This window comes from Hippocampus comes, unplaced genomic scaffold, assembly GCF_001891065.2.
Source record: "Hippocampus comes isolate QL1 unplaced genomic scaffold, H_comes_QL1_v1.1 scaffold50, whole genome shotgun sequence".
NCBI classification, from domain to species: domain Eukaryota; kingdom Metazoa; phylum Chordata; class Actinopteri; order Syngnathiformes; family Syngnathidae; genus Hippocampus; species Hippocampus comes.
In genome coordinates, this window is record NW_017805122.1 from 893,595 (window position 1) to 907,741 (window position 14,147).

General features: G+C 44.3%; 3 protein-coding genes across 4 annotated transcripts in view; all 3 read right to left on the minus strand.

Annotated features, from left to right (window-relative positions):
* b2m (beta-2-microglobulin) lies at positions 1 to 1,820 on the minus strand. Its single transcript, XM_019866091.1, has 3 exons — positions 1,667 to 1,820; positions 633 to 908; positions 1 to 487 (listed from the first exon to the last, which is right to left on the minus strand). Exons 1-3 carry the CDS (start codon positions 1,728 to 1,730, stop codon positions 474 to 476), a joined length of 354 nt encoding a protein of 117 aa, XP_019721650.1. The 5' UTR covers positions 1,731 to 1,820; the 3' UTR covers positions 1 to 473.
* A 980-nt stretch (positions 1,821 to 2,800) lies between these two features.
* The window catches only part of lemd3 (LEM domain containing 3), a 16,002-nt gene continuing 4,655 nt past the window's right edge, over positions 2,801 to 14,147 (minus strand). The window contains exons 2-14 of one of the 2 annotated variants that reach the window (XM_019866088.1): positions 8,561 to 9,578; positions 7,187 to 7,227; positions 6,990 to 7,059; positions 6,680 to 6,753; positions 6,485 to 6,564; positions 6,264 to 6,409; positions 6,039 to 6,140; positions 5,852 to 5,954; positions 5,514 to 5,692; positions 5,348 to 5,429; positions 5,180 to 5,285; positions 5,017 to 5,095; positions 2,801 to 4,410 (exon numbers count right to left, since the gene is read on the minus strand). In XM_019866088.1, the coding sequence (XP_019721647.1) occupies positions 4,256 to 4,410; positions 5,017 to 5,095; positions 5,180 to 5,285; positions 5,348 to 5,429; positions 5,514 to 5,692; positions 5,852 to 5,954; positions 6,039 to 6,140; positions 6,264 to 6,409; positions 6,485 to 6,564; positions 6,680 to 6,753; positions 6,990 to 7,059; positions 7,187 to 7,227; positions 8,561 to 9,578 (2,235 nt within the window). In that variant the 3' untranslated portion in view covers positions 2,801 to 4,255. Of the gene's footprint in view, positions 4,411 to 5,016; positions 5,096 to 5,179; positions 5,286 to 5,347; positions 5,430 to 5,513; positions 5,693 to 5,851; positions 5,955 to 6,038; positions 6,141 to 6,263; positions 6,410 to 6,484; positions 6,565 to 6,679; positions 6,754 to 6,989; positions 7,060 to 7,186; positions 7,228 to 8,560; positions 9,955 to 14,147 lie in introns of those variants that run through there. The other variant, XM_019866087.1, reaches the window with a different exon arrangement.
* On the minus strand, positions 10,805 to 12,920 carry tmbim4 (transmembrane BAX inhibitor motif containing 4). The gene is made up of 7 exons (XM_019866089.1): positions 12,727 to 12,920; positions 12,316 to 12,424; positions 12,132 to 12,237; positions 12,030 to 12,063; positions 11,745 to 11,862; positions 11,625 to 11,670; positions 10,805 to 11,416 (listed from the first exon to the last, which is right to left on the minus strand). The coding sequence occupies exons 1-7, from the start codon at positions 12,815 to 12,817 to the stop codon at positions 11,210 to 11,212; spliced, it is 711 nt and encodes a 236-aa protein (XP_019721648.1). The 5' UTR covers positions 12,818 to 12,920; the 3' UTR covers positions 10,805 to 11,209.

Consider the following 14,147-nt stretch of genomic DNA (forward strand, 5'->3'; position numbering starts at 1 on the left):
TACAGCTCAAAAGTGAATCATACTTTATTCACCCAAAGGAGACAAATTCAAAACATCAAATGAAATATCTCTTACCAAATTTTTATTACACGATTGTTAACACCAGCTTGTTCAAAAAATATATTGGTCATGATACTTGATCATCAGTTACAAACCACACTTAAAAACAAACAACCCCCCTCCCCCCAAAACAAAGTACAAACCTCATCATTCCTGAAAATGAATTGCAGCACAGTGAACAGAACACTCAACCTGAATTATTGTCACTATTTCCTTGGGAGCGATATGGCCCATAAATGACTGATTGTGAGTTTAGGGATCGGATTGGGGTAATGACTGAGTTGATGAAGAATTTGATTGAAAATATCCGCGAGTTGAAACCAATGCCTGTAGCAGAAGAGCAATGCAGAAGATACGTCATCGTGGCCAATCAAGGATTTTGGCTGCATTGTGACGCAGTGACTGGCCCCTGCTCACATGTTGGGATCTGTAAGAAAAAAAAAAACATGTACCAGAGTGACAAGTGAATTACCTTTAGCGATTAAAATTAAAATAAATAACAAAAAAAAAAAAAAAGAATACAATTCCCCAGCTGTCTTTGGGCAAAGTTTGACTTTGGAGGTTCCACTCACCCCAGTCAATAGACTTGGAAGGATCCGACGAATGAGTAACCCGGCAGATGTATTTGTCATCCCTCGCTGGTGTGAAGGGAGCATACTTGGTCAGATGGAAGTGCCAGTTTTTTCCGAAGCTCAAGTCGGTCTCGATGGCACCGGGTATCTCCACTCCGTTCTTGAGCAACTGGATGGTGACGTCAGGGGGGTGGAACTGACTGACGTGGCAGATCAGCGTGTTCGGCGCTCCGAACCTTCCCGGCTGGTGGCTGTATACTTGGACCATTGGGGATTCTAGAACAGAGACAATCAAAATCACTTCAGGATCAGAATTAACCAAACTGGTAAAATGGGAGTCAGCACACATCAACCAAAAGCCTCTCTGGTTCACTTCAAATCAAGTTCAGATGTTCGAGGAGGCTTTTCCTGACATGTTTTTTGCTTTCAAGAAGCCTGAAGGTTTTGTGCAAGCACTGAATGCTACTCTGAGTTGTTCGTAATTCTCTCCATCGTGGCTAAGGCCTTGGCAGCACGATGCAGCCTGCACTTCGCTTCACAAAAACTTTGAACAGGGTATGTTATACAGTGTGTATATTTTTAAGAGGTACCGTAAACTGTAACTGCTTTACAGAGGTAACAAAAGTACTCACTGGTTATTTAAATTGTTTTTTGCTCTTCAGTTGTCTTTTTTTTAATGAGCCTTTTTTGACTAAGTAGAAAGTAAGTACAGATGTATTTTTAAGTATAAAGCATACAAGTAAAACGTTTACAGAAAAATACATTCAAGTGTGGAAAAAAATGACTGAATAATTTTTTGGGATACTGTATTCGCGCTGCTAAAATGCGGAAGGGGTGCAGCCACTTCACTGCCGAGTTTCCGAGAAATCGAAACTTAACCCGAATCGCGCTTGATGTTTTTGGGTGATATTCATTTCTGTGCAATATTACTTTTACACAACTCGGAGCATTTGGTTTTGGCGTTCCCGATTAAAAAACAAAAACAAAAACAAAACAACAACACCACTTGAAATGACGTTGAATCTTATACTTACGGAACTTGGAGTCCACCTTCCAGTATACAGCAGCCAAAACAGCATAAATCACCATGTACTTCATTTTTGAGAACACCAAGGACGGAAATTCGCCGACGATTAAACGCTGACAAATGCCAGGCAGGCCCTCGAAAAGAAAAGTTAAGCTAAACCGAAAGTAAAACGCGCAGTGCGCAGATATTAATTCCAAACTGAGCCCGCCCACTCGGTTTCCTGCCAATCATTATATTCGTTTACTTTAACCGTTTCGTGCGCACTGTAACCTGATAACGTGATACGATGTCCACTGTCGTAACCGCTGTCCCTGAAAGGCTTAATGTTGAGAGGTTAGCAAGTTTGACTTCACGGCGGGCATTTCCGGCATGAGTGCCTTTTTTATATACACATACACTGTAATATTTTTGAGCTATCACTCACGTTTTACAATAACCAGTATTTTAAAGCACTAAAACTAGCATTTTATACTTGTGGGAAAATAAATACGGCTCCGGTTGGGAAACTTCTCGTGCGCAGTTCTGAAACACTGTGCAGTGACGCTTTTATATGACGTCACAACAAAATGTCAGTTTGTGTGTTATTTCCATCTACGTACGTAGGTCAATTTTATCCGCGCTCATTTCAAGCAAAGGGTGTTAATTCTAGGTAAATGTGTATATTTAACTCCTTATATTTAACTATCGAACCTAAGACAACGCCGTTGCTTCATTTTTTGTGTGTGACGAAATTCATACACATACGCAAAACAATGCACGTCATCAGGTGTTTGGTCATCTTTTAAACATATACAGATTTTTAAAATAGATGTAGGCGTTATAGTTCAAGAAACGTGTGCATTTTAGGTTTTTCCGAAGAAAACAAATCTGGTTGTGTCCTTTTCTTGACTCCGTTTTGGAAATGGAATCATTTTATGGACAGCATTGACCCCCATTGGTCACATATTGAAACGAATTTTCGATCATTTTTAAATTATGGCAGTTTTCAAATATATATTTTAAGTAACCGTCATATTGTCAAAACTATTGGATTGTATGTTTATGTGGAGCTATTTGGGACGCCCCCCAAAATTAAATCTAAAAATACCATACATCATTTGTGCAAAAAAAAAAAAAAAAAAAAACAGCCAAAACAATGACCTTATTATTGAAAGTGTTCTTTATTTTGTTTTACACATCCTGAAAATTGTCTGGCAGCGGATGTAAGGTCAATCCTTAATGGGGGAGGGAAGCTATGACACATTATGTAACAGTTCAAGTGACATTAAATAGTACATCACCATGGCTGATTTAAAAAAATAATAAATAGAGGAGCATTTGGTTTAAGAAATGAGAGATAACTGCTACAAAATACCAAATCTCATGTCAAAACAAAGAAAAAAACAGAACTACATCTATGGCCGGCTTTCTTCACCCCTTTAAACCGGTTTCAACAATTTTCAAACCTAGTACATTCCCCCCACAGCGATGCAGTGCCCATCATAAAAACAAACCGAAAATAAAACAAAAACAAAACAAAAAAACAAAACAAAGCACACATTTAAGGCACGGTCGGGATGTCTGCTGCAAACAGTTTTTGCACCAGGTTTGTGAACATCTGTCAATGTGCGTCATTCATACAACTCTACACTGCAAATACTGAATGCGACTTTCAATTCACTGCATTTACAAACATGAATTAGGTGCATCTTAGTGTTGATAAGAGGCGCTGTTAACAAAAAAAAAAAAAAAAAGCAGATCTCTCGGAATATTACAAATTACAAACTATCAATACATTTAGAGTGCTCCAAAGGTCACGGTGGTATAATTTCATTTCAAAAGGTGGGGTGGGAGATGATGGACGTATTACAAAAACAAACAAACAAAAAAAAAAAAACCTTTAATGAATGAGCGAAAAAGAGCCAGACTTGACAAGAGGTAAACAATAACACAAAAATCATGACATAATATTGGGATTACAACTGAAGAAAGCTTCGGGCAAATGTACAAGACAACACTCCCTGATTCCGTTATGTCAGGAGCACTGCTAGTTAAGATGGATGTCGACACGAAAGAAAAGGAACAAACAGTGGCTGCATCATCTTAATAATTAAAACAAAACCAAAAAATATAGACGCGAGGGGGGCGGGGGCAGAGGCTTGTGGTTTGCTCTTAATGAATTCAATTATTTAATCAAGCGTGTGCCGTCATTCCCATGTATTTACAGCATGTCCTCTTCAAGTCTGCTCATGCCTTCCTCGCGTGTACAACACTGTTCTCCGGAAATAACGAGAGCAAATCAACACCCGCTGTATTTGGGACGCCGGCGTGGAGGCGTTGCGCCGAGGCATGCAAGCAGCCACGATACAGTATGATGCGCGATAGCGGGAAGAGACGCACGATTGTGGAGTCCTCGCGCGCGCGTTCGAAACCAAGCCAGAGGAAATTTGTTTACATCTGCGAGTTTCGATACGAACGTTGTAGAAAACCCAACACTGGAAAAAGCCTCTGGGGAAAATAAGGAAGATAGAAATGTTAAAAAAACAAAACAAAAAAAAAAAGTTAAGTCATCCTTGTTAGAAAGGACCGAAGGAGGGGGGAAAAAAAAGTGTCGATCTTATGAAAAGCCTGAGGAGTTGTGCGAGCTGGCCGGAGCGTTGGCGGCGTTTGCGTGGAGGTTGGAGGCCTTCAGGGGCGAGACGCAGGCCTGGGCCTGCGGGAAACGCTGGTGGTACCGGTCCAAACGCAGGTATTTCACCGTCACCAGCTTACCTGTTGCCGCAAAGAAAACCACACGTGTCACTGAGGTACGACTGCAGTTGGCCGCACATTTTTTTTTTTTTCTCATTGGACGAACGGTATGCCATTGTTTCAAGGGGAAGGCAAGAATTGTTATTTTTCAATTTATTTGAATTAACTCCTGACTAAACGAAGGAAGAAGGAGACAAGCAAGACTTCGAAGGATATTTTAGCCCCTCGTGGATGTGAGCCCGCGAAGTTCGTGTGCCTTTTGTCTTTCATTTATTGTTTTGTAATGCCATTTGTATTGACCTCTTTCATGTCAGTGTTTGTGACCACTTCTCATGGCTTTGTTAGAGCTGCAGCCTTTGTGACGGCTCTATAAATAAAGCTGAATTATATTGTGTTCGCTTTACGCGTGGCTCCATCTAGTGGATGCACAGCGCAACTGCTGCCACTATTGTCTCTTCTAAAGTGCGCCCAGTTTATGAAAACAGTACCACACCCAAATGTAATTTCGGTTGGTTTGTTGCACTTCCTCTATCAGGCTTTGCGATATGGCCCGAAAAGAAAATTGTGATTTCCCCTCCCCAAAAATGTTCTCCCGTTAAACATTCAGAAACATAATGAGTCACCTACCGTCAAACCAAGAGCCATGCAGTGCCTTGAAGGCTTTCCCTGAGTGCTCCGCCGAGAGGCACTTCACGTAGACGCAGCCCTGTTGACAAAGAGCGGGCCAGGGTGGCGATGAAATCACCGAGGGTCGGGAGGCGGCGGGGAGGGAGGGGGTGCGTGTGAATACCTCTCGAGAGTTCTTGTCGACTGTGATGTGGACGATGCCGTTGTTGTCGCTGCACTTCTCCAGGATGGCCTCTTGGATGGCGAGATCCCAGTTCTCCCCGACCTCCCTGAAAACAAATGATTTATGATCGGCGCGTATGAAAGAAACCGAAACGAGCAAGGCACTCACATGACCGGGTCGAACATGTTCCTGATCTTCAGACACGGCGTCAGGCTATTTGGCGGGGAATTCCGCCGGTCCAGAGGGAACGCTGAGAATCGAAAAGAAGTCGGGCTGGAAAAAGGTCGAATCGCGAGGAGGCGCGGCGGCCATTTTGGGGCGGGGGGTGCAGTACCTTTCCCCTGCCAAACTTTGGAAGGAACGGAGGAACTCTTGTCGCAACTGAGCGACGGCTGGATCCACCGCCAGACCAGGAAGTCGGATCCCCCGATTTTCTGGCTCTCCGTTCGAATCCTGGATTCGTTGGCCGACAGAAATTTCACGGCGCGCTCCCAGATTCTCTGCATTTTCTTCCTGCGAGAGCACAAATGCATTTTTAGAAGCCGGCAAACGATTGGGCCGGTTTATTTTTCCACACTTTGAGCAATAATAGTGCCTGTTATTTTCATGTTTATGATTTGGGTTTAAAAATCACCCACGAACAGATGAGGGTGCGGGCGTGTTTGCACTGACCGGTCCTGAGGCTGAACCAGGGAGTCTCTGACGTGGGGGATGGGCAGGCAGGGCTGAAGATCTTGGTTCTCTTGACAGGCGTCATTATGGCTTCTTAGGACGTCTGAGCAACAGGGGAAAAAAACAACAGTTGCGCTCATTATTTTCCCCTCTCTTCGAAGTTTCCGGCACATGACGCGGCCCCTACCGATGATCCTCTCCACCATGTGATACATTTGTCTGGTTTCCTCCTCCTGTCTCTTCCAGCGATACTTGACGTAGCAGACCAGACCCCACACGCCGCCGACCGCTGTGCACAGACATGAGAAGACGTGTTTTCCACGTGCGCCAGGGGGCAAATTCCTCTTCAAGCGTCATGACATCACCACGCGAATGTGGATGGCGACGCCGAAGAAATCAGTGGACGTCCTACCGGCTGCCAGGAGGAAGACTCTGCTGATGACGGTGAGGAACGCCCGGCGGAAGCGGCACGTGAAGGCCATCCTCGGATGCGTGGACTCCAGCCGAGCGACCTCTGACGCGTCAATCATGGGCTCGTCGGCGACCTTCCCGGTCAGCCTGCAAAGCGCACGTGCGACGCCAAGCGCCAATTAAACCGATGTCAGAGAGAAAACGTAAATTACCGTCCGTTACCTTATCCCAACGTCCTGGCCTGTCTGGATGATCAATTCGAGCGACGTGTAGATTAAGTCTTCAAACTTCTCATTCTGAGCCTGGAAATTTGACACGATAATAAGAAGCTCGCCCGCGTGACGACCGCATTTCATGACGGACCTCGAACACATCATTGTGGTTACAATGCAACAGGACATTTATGAATGACTCTACCGTCAAATATGCAGCGGCCTCATCGATGGACAGACTTCTGTTGGGATATTGCTGGTCTCCACAGTCATGTTTACCTGCAAGAAAAAAAAAAAAAAACATTGGGTTTCACACCCACTGGAATCTCAGTATGTGTAGCATTTAAGCTAGTCCTGGCTGTTAAAATCATCATTATTCATAATACGACCAAAAGGACGCATGTCCAAGATTGAATGGCAGCGGTCAAAGCGCGGACCCCTGCGGGACCCCATGACAGATGTCCTCACACACAAGCATAATAAGCAGCTTTTCAGAGCTAAACGACGATACCTACCAGCAATGTGCGCCAGGTGGTCATGGAGATTGAGCAGCAGCTTCAAGATGAGGTCCCGAACGGTCTTGTCCTGCAAACGGGAGTAATTCACACATTAAACGACAAACAAGAATCTTGATTTTCTTCTGTGTTTATTTACAGATGTTGCAATGCACACCGGGACAGTGTGCAGCAACAAAGGGGAGACGCGCGCTTACGTGCATGGCGTCGAACTCGCTGCCAAAGGGGTGACTCTTAACTGCAAGAGAAGACCAAAGGATACAGTCAAAAAAAATAAATAAAAATAAGCCTAAAAGTGAGGACACAAGCTCGACCGGTTTTGGGAAATGTGCCGCTTCTGCAACAAGAGCGCATGTTCGAGACAGCCATTGAATAAGTGAGTCAGTGTCTATACATGCCAATCGTCACCACATCAACCACTTCCCATCACCGAGACGCTTGGCTAAATCGGATCGTTTTGTTTTTGCGATGGTAAGGCCAAAACCAAGACCGGCGTGACCGTGCGAGTTGTTACTTCTTGACAAACGTTTGTCGTTTGCAAAGCTGCATCTTGACACGACTTGACATCCCTTTGACATGCATCGAATGTCTCCTTTTAAAACAAGCGGGTCCGAAAAAAGTGTTTCCACTTGAGCTTTATAGGCTGTCATCAATTTTTGGAGAGACCGTAATTAAGGCGCGTGTCAACCGGCGCTCCAGCGGCCGCTGCGAAGGGGCCGAGCAGGATGACGTCATGCTGCTTTGCACCAAAAGTTGAGCCCGATTCAACTATTTGGTGACTTTGCTCGCCCTCCACCTCAGACACGCTGTCAGCCATAATAAAAACTCCCCTGCACTGCTGCTTTCAGCGCATGCAACCAGCTTTATTTTTATTCGAACGGCTTCCACCCCTCGCCCCCCCACCCCACAGAACTTAAAGATGGAATTCTGCCATTTCTGTTTTCTAATTTTTAATTTGCAAAGAGCTGTTTTGTGGCACTTGTGCAGACGGAGGAGCAAGTGAAGGGCGTCATTGATAACTCAAGTGACTGCTAAAAGCAATGAATGGTGAAGCGGAATTTTCAGATCCGTTACATAGACACTTGGCAATTTTTTTTCCTCATCATATTTTTTAATTCCATCCAAAAAGGTTTGTCTTTATCATTTCCTACTTTGATGTATCTAAAGTATCGGTGTACCCGGTATCGGTGAGCACTCATCGTATCAGAAGACCACCCTCAATTAATTAGCCAATCCCGAAATTATCATGTTATCGATATTTGATTTACCACCATGTATATTTTTGAACACCTGATGAAATGTAAATTACGGGCGTTGTATTGTTGCCTTGCCAAGCATTTACATCATGTAACATCCCCGTTTTGACAGGCATGGTCAAAAGATAAATCGAAAGGTTGACTCGAGAAACTGGAATTTGTTTGCGCTTTTGGCACCCTGAACGCACGTATGCCGTAATCATTCATTCCTGTTTGACTTGTGCTGATTTGATGTGGTTTCTTCTTCGCTTTCTACCAATTGCACTCAAATTAAAATTTGCGGCTGCGCAGGAATCACATTTGGGTGACACTTACTGACTCCATCCGCCTCCGGTGACCCCGTGCCCCTCATCCTGAGGTACATGAGGCCCAGCACAAGGAAAAAGAGGCAGGCAGCCGTGAGCAGAAACATGGACAGGTAGTGGGCACTGAAACCGCTCGAGGTGGCCACCTCGTCCCTTTTGAACTGCTGGAAAAGCTCATCGTCCGGTGCGGTTGGCAGCTTCTCCTTCGGGGGCTGGCTGTACGAGTGGTTGGGGGGGCTGTGGTTGGAGTGGTTGGATCTGTAGATGTTGGCTAGGCTGCTGTAGTTGGAAAATCGCGGTCTCAGCCCGACGCTGAAGCGACTGGGGTCTTCCCCGTCGGCGTGGTTGTTCTTCTCCGTTTCTCCTCTGTGGTTCTCCAAAAGGGACACGTAGATGGTCTTCCTCTCTACGCTTCTCTTCGCGTCGTCGCCCTCTTCCCCCGCCTTCCGTCTGCTCAACATGTTTAGACTCCCGGGTGGGCTCGGCGCCTTCGCGTGGCCCCGTCTGGGTTCCAGACCACCCCGCCGTCGGTCTCCACCAAGGCCCCAAACCTCCTCCGCCTCCTCTTCGTCGGAGTCGGAGTAATTCCCGGCTAGCTTGCTTGCGTTTAGGTGTGACGCTCTGCTGCCGTTTAAAGATCGCGAGGACTTCTCTTCGCCCCTCTCCAACTCGTCTTCGGATTCATCGTAATCCCTTCCATCCCCTTCGAGACTCGATCGAACGCCGAATCCCCAGCCCGAGGAGACTCGTCTGTTACCCCCCGGAGCCAACGTAGAATTGTTGCTGTTCAGTGGACTCCCCGCGCCATGTCGACTTTTCTCTTTATCGAGCTTTATCTTCGCAGGGGGGCTCCTCCGTGGCGCTCCGTCGCTGTGGTTGAGAGCCTTCCTTCTCAGAGGAGCTTCGGCGTCGGACTCGTCCGAGCTGAAGCCGAGGACGGTGGACTTCCGGCCCGGTGTCCTGCTGGAGCTCAGGTGCGTGACGTTGTGGCTGGCTGGCCTGGCTCCCGCCGTGTTGCCGCCGCCGCCGCCGCCGCCGCCGCCACTGTTGCACCCAAATGTCGCGCCGCTGCGGGTTTTAGCGAGTCGAACTCCTCGCTGCTGCTCCTCACGAAGCTTCTTGAGTTTCTTCAAATACACCGGCCGAGTGTGTTCGGTAACTGGACCCGGAGTGAAACCGAGGCGCTTCAATTCGGAGTAAAGCTCCTCGTCCGTTAACTGCGTTGACGCCATCTTGGTCCAACTCTGGCAAAGGACTTTGGGGCGGAAGTGACGTAGAGCAAAGTGACAGGCTGCTGTGTTCTAATTGGATTAGACCCAAAACTTTGGCAGTTAAAACACGCAAAACGGACTAAAGACCGTCTTTGATTTTTTTTTCTAGAGTGAATATTCTCATCTATGATGAAAGATAACCGACAAAAATGATAAAAAAATTATGTAAATGTACACTACCGATAACACAACTCCCCAAAACTCTAATTACAAAGTATGTTATTTTGAGTATTTATTTGCAGAAATAGTACAATTTGTCTCCAGAAGACTTTAGGCTACTCTTTTGAGCAGGATGTTTACCCGGTACATTATGTATTTATTTAATCTATTGTTTCAACGTATACGAATATATTTAATGGATAAACTATCTTCTCTATTTATTCCGTTTTATTTTTCTGAGAAGCTACTGTCACCAAATATCTCGATGGATGAAAGCCAACCTGCAATCACGCTCTAACAAGAAAAGCGCGACGCTGATTGGTTGTTGACGATGAAGGATGAGGAGTGGATTGGTTGTGTGAGCACACGTGACTAACTTTAACGTTCCTCGCGCTGGATTCAACACGTTTGAAAAAATAGAAATAAAACGTACACGTTCCCAAATTTATGTTTCTGTATTCACACCCAAGATGCAATATGTATATTACATAAATAATATTGAAACATAGAAGCGAGCTCCCAAAAAAAAAAACCCAAATGTAGCCGCCATCTTGGAAAGGTAACGACGTATAGATTTCCGGAATTAATACAAATTGATTTTCAATGGAAAATCGTGCTTTTTTACAAGATTGAATTGTGAAATATATTTCCATCAAAGCTTTATTTTACATCTTTCGCCGTGGATCTACCTCCGCTATTCAAAATGTTAATTTTGGATCGTTTTAACTGATTAATTCTGAAAACAAATGCATAATTACGGCTTTTTGTTTGTATTCTGAAATTGGACATGCAGGTATGCTCACACAAATTGTGACAACTTAGTGTTTGTTTGGTTTGAAATTTATGATAATCTTTTATTTGCGCCACACTGGGAGAAATTAGGTTACAACAATGCCCGAACACAAAAACTGTCATTCCACCCACATAATATTCCATATTCAGACTTAAGAAAACATTCTTAATAGCTCAAGTAAACAATGTAATCTGATCAAACCTGCACAACCATCACATGTTGAATATTGCACAAATACAGATAGTACATTTTTTCAAATACATTTTGAGCAATTAAATACAATTCAAAACAGGCACACATAAAGACATTCCATCCAAGAACAGTATTTAAATCTGTTGACAATAGATTTATTTTCAATTTATAATAGGTTATATCCAAACACAATCTGTTGTGGGAATTAATCCAATTCAAGCCTTTAAAACGGACATCGGCCTTTTTAGTGCTTTTTCATCGAGTCCAGGATACGCAAAATATGAAGGAAGAGGTTGATGATGTCCAGGTAGAGATTGATTGAGGCCAAAATGTGTTCCTCGGGGGAGAGCTGCTTCATCAGCAGGTGGGTGTCGTAGATGATGAAACCGCAGAAGACGAGCGCCCCGGCCCCGGCGAACAGCAGCTCTGTGCTGTCACTGTTGAAAAACACCTGCAAAGAACACCAGGAGCCAGTGAGCCTCTATCAAGAAAGCGAAGTGGACTAAAAAAAAAAACAAATAAAATAAAATGAAAAAATCAGTTAATGCTCTCTTTGTGGCGATTTTGTGAAATCTCTGAAGTCGCCATTTTCACCAAGCATCAACGACACAGTCAATTGAACAAATAAAACTGAAGCCACGTCAAATAGATCCACTCACTCTCATAACGCCTGCAATCAAGAGGATCCACAACGCGGAAAAAAGGCTGCAACACAGAGCAAATCATAAACAGGACTGTAAATCTCGACGCGCCCTTTGTCCCTTTTTCAGCCAACTTACGCTGCTCCCAGTTTGGTGAAATCTCTCTTGGACTGGAAGGTGTAGGCGGTCAGTCCGGCAAACACGGCACAGGTCAGGAACAAGGCTTGGAGCACGGTGGAATATTCGTAGAAGGTCACTGTTCAAAGAGCGCGGCTTCGTTATCACGGCGGTCGAACAAAGAGATACTCTTCAACGGTACTTTGGCTAACGAGTTGAATTCATTCCGTGACCAAGCTTGTACTCATATCAAATCAATTTACCTCATTGAAATGAATTGAAATGTCATTCATCTGTTGTACTTACAAGCAGTGGCCACTGAGATCGCCTCAAGCAAAGTCTGTGAACAACACACAAGTCATTAAAAACCCTCAGATGTCAACCGATAAAGCAGTACCCATCACTTACGAATACAAGCAGCAGGTAGAGGTTGACGGGATGCTTGTGTCTGTACACGGCCAAGGCCAGAAGCAGGACCAGAGAGCCCAGAGCGGAACCCAAAACAATAGCTGGGCTGCACATGGTAACATGTTGATGGATGTATACACAACTTTTAAGGCTTATGTATTCAAACCCATTGTCATGTCCTCACCTGGCATGGACAAAGTCCTTGATGGTCTGACAGAACATAAAAAGGGCAGACGTTCCCGTCGTTAGAATGATCTGCAAGCTAAGGAGGGTGTACACCTTCCGCAGGAAATCTGAAAAAAAAAAATAGCAAAACAAACTTAGTTTTACAGCGATAACAGTTTGTTTTCAACGTGCAATTAAGGTCCCACCCACAAAACCAGAATGGCAAGACTGCCGCGAGCAAATCGAATACAGGCATTGAATTGACAATAAGCGAATAAACACGGAGGACGACCCAGCTAGCTAACAATATGGTTGTTTTACATCAATACATTCACGGGCACACTGTAAACAAACCGGAGAAATCCTGCATACGCGTACGTTAGCTAGCGGCTAGGTTTTCGAGATACGTCAAATCAACTACTTCACGTACCCATTCGTATTTGGACACTGGCTGTAGCAACATTTGTGCCATAGTTGAAGTCATCTTCAATCGAAGACCTCGGGTATTTTTCACTGCTCATCTTGAAAACGCTCCAGGTGTCGTCGTTGGTCCTGAAAAACAGCTGATTATAAACCGAAGATCGATGCGGAATAAGGACGCGGGGTGATGACGTCACCGAACATTGTAAATAAACCTTTTTTTTCAGCAAACCTTTATTGAATAGGTATTAAAGGCGGCTCCTCGATAGATGTTCTAATATTTTTTATCGTACATCAGTTTCCAGCTTACGTGTACTTATTCCACTTAAATGTGTATTCTTGTTTTCCACAATTGCCTTGTAAATAGACAAGTGCTGATTTCTTAAAGAAATACAGTAAAGCCAAATCTTGATGTACTGTACATTTTGACACTTATTTTGCACCATTTCATTTGTAAATAAAGTTTCTGCACAAAAACAAGTCATGTCGGGACCATAAATGGACACGTCGTGCAATCGTAGCTGCGCTGTTGCATAGCTGGAAGTGTCGCGGGACGTGTTACCAAGCTTGTCCGCTTGTGGATGTCCAATCCGCGGGCTCATGTTTCAGACAGTCACCCTCAGCCTGTCACTTTGTGGTCGCCAGCGCTTTTTTCTTTACGTCTCGCTCCTGTTCTTCCTCCCCACTGGTATGTCTCCGTATTTTGCATTTATTTCGTAAAGCTGATGTTTATGTAACAGTGCCGAATGCGATTGTTTATAAATACTGCCCTTCGAAACGATGACTTGCATTTCAGGCTGCAAGCGGGGGCTGCAGGTACGTCAATAACAATGTCATAAACACAGAGTCGAGCGATTGCTTTTGTCGCCAAGACAACATAAATAGGATTCGATGTTTGCTCGTTTGACAGGAGGCAAATTATTATTATAGTGGTGGATGATGGGGGACGAGAGGAGTTGAACTGATGCACACAAAAGTCTCTGCGTTTCAACATGGCGCCTTCTCGATGACTCCAGCAGCTTGTGCAATTGTAAAAGTTTAGTTTCCATGAAAAGCAACAATGCCTCAGATAGTTTACTCGTAATGCTACACCTCTGCCTTCATTTAGTGTCCGCTGAACTATTAATATTCAAGTCGTCCCCGCCTCTGGTTGGAAACCCTCTACTTTTCTCTTTATTACATATATGTAAAAAAAAAAAAATCCGAACAGCCATGCATGTGTAATGAGTTACTCATGACGAAATTTTATCTGCCGGATTGACTGTCACTAAAGACCAAATTTATAGCAACTGTTCTAAATTCAAAATCTCCCAAACAGCACAAATTGTAGTCCCAATGTTTGGACAAATAATTAAGTATTTGGTTCAGGTTAATATCCTGAAGCATAAATGAACATTAATTTGCTCATACAACTCATTCCTATGAAGAAAT

Excerpts from the sequence above, each read along its gene's own strand:
- b2m (XM_019866091.1), bottom strand. The coding sequence starts at position 1,730 with ATGAAGTACATGGTGATTTATGCTGTTTTGGCTGCTGTATACTGGAAG. Across the intron at positions 909-1,666 it reads GAAGGTGGACTCCAAGTTCC|AATCCCCAATGGTCCAAGTA; the intron begins GTAAGTATAAGA and ends TCTCTGTTCTAG.
- tmbim4 (XM_019866089.1), bottom strand. The coding sequence starts at position 12,817 with ATGAGCAGTGAAAAATACCCGAGGTCTTCGATTGAAGATGACTTCAAC. Across the intron at positions 12,425-12,726 it reads CAGTGTCCAAATACGAATGG|ATTTCCTGCGGAAGGTGTAC; the intron begins GTACGTGAAGTA and ends TTTTTTTTTCAG. Across the intron at positions 11,671-11,744 it reads TTCACCAAACTGGGAGCAGC|CCTTTTTTCCGCGTTGTGGA; the intron begins GTAAGTTGGCTG and ends TCTGTGTTGCAG.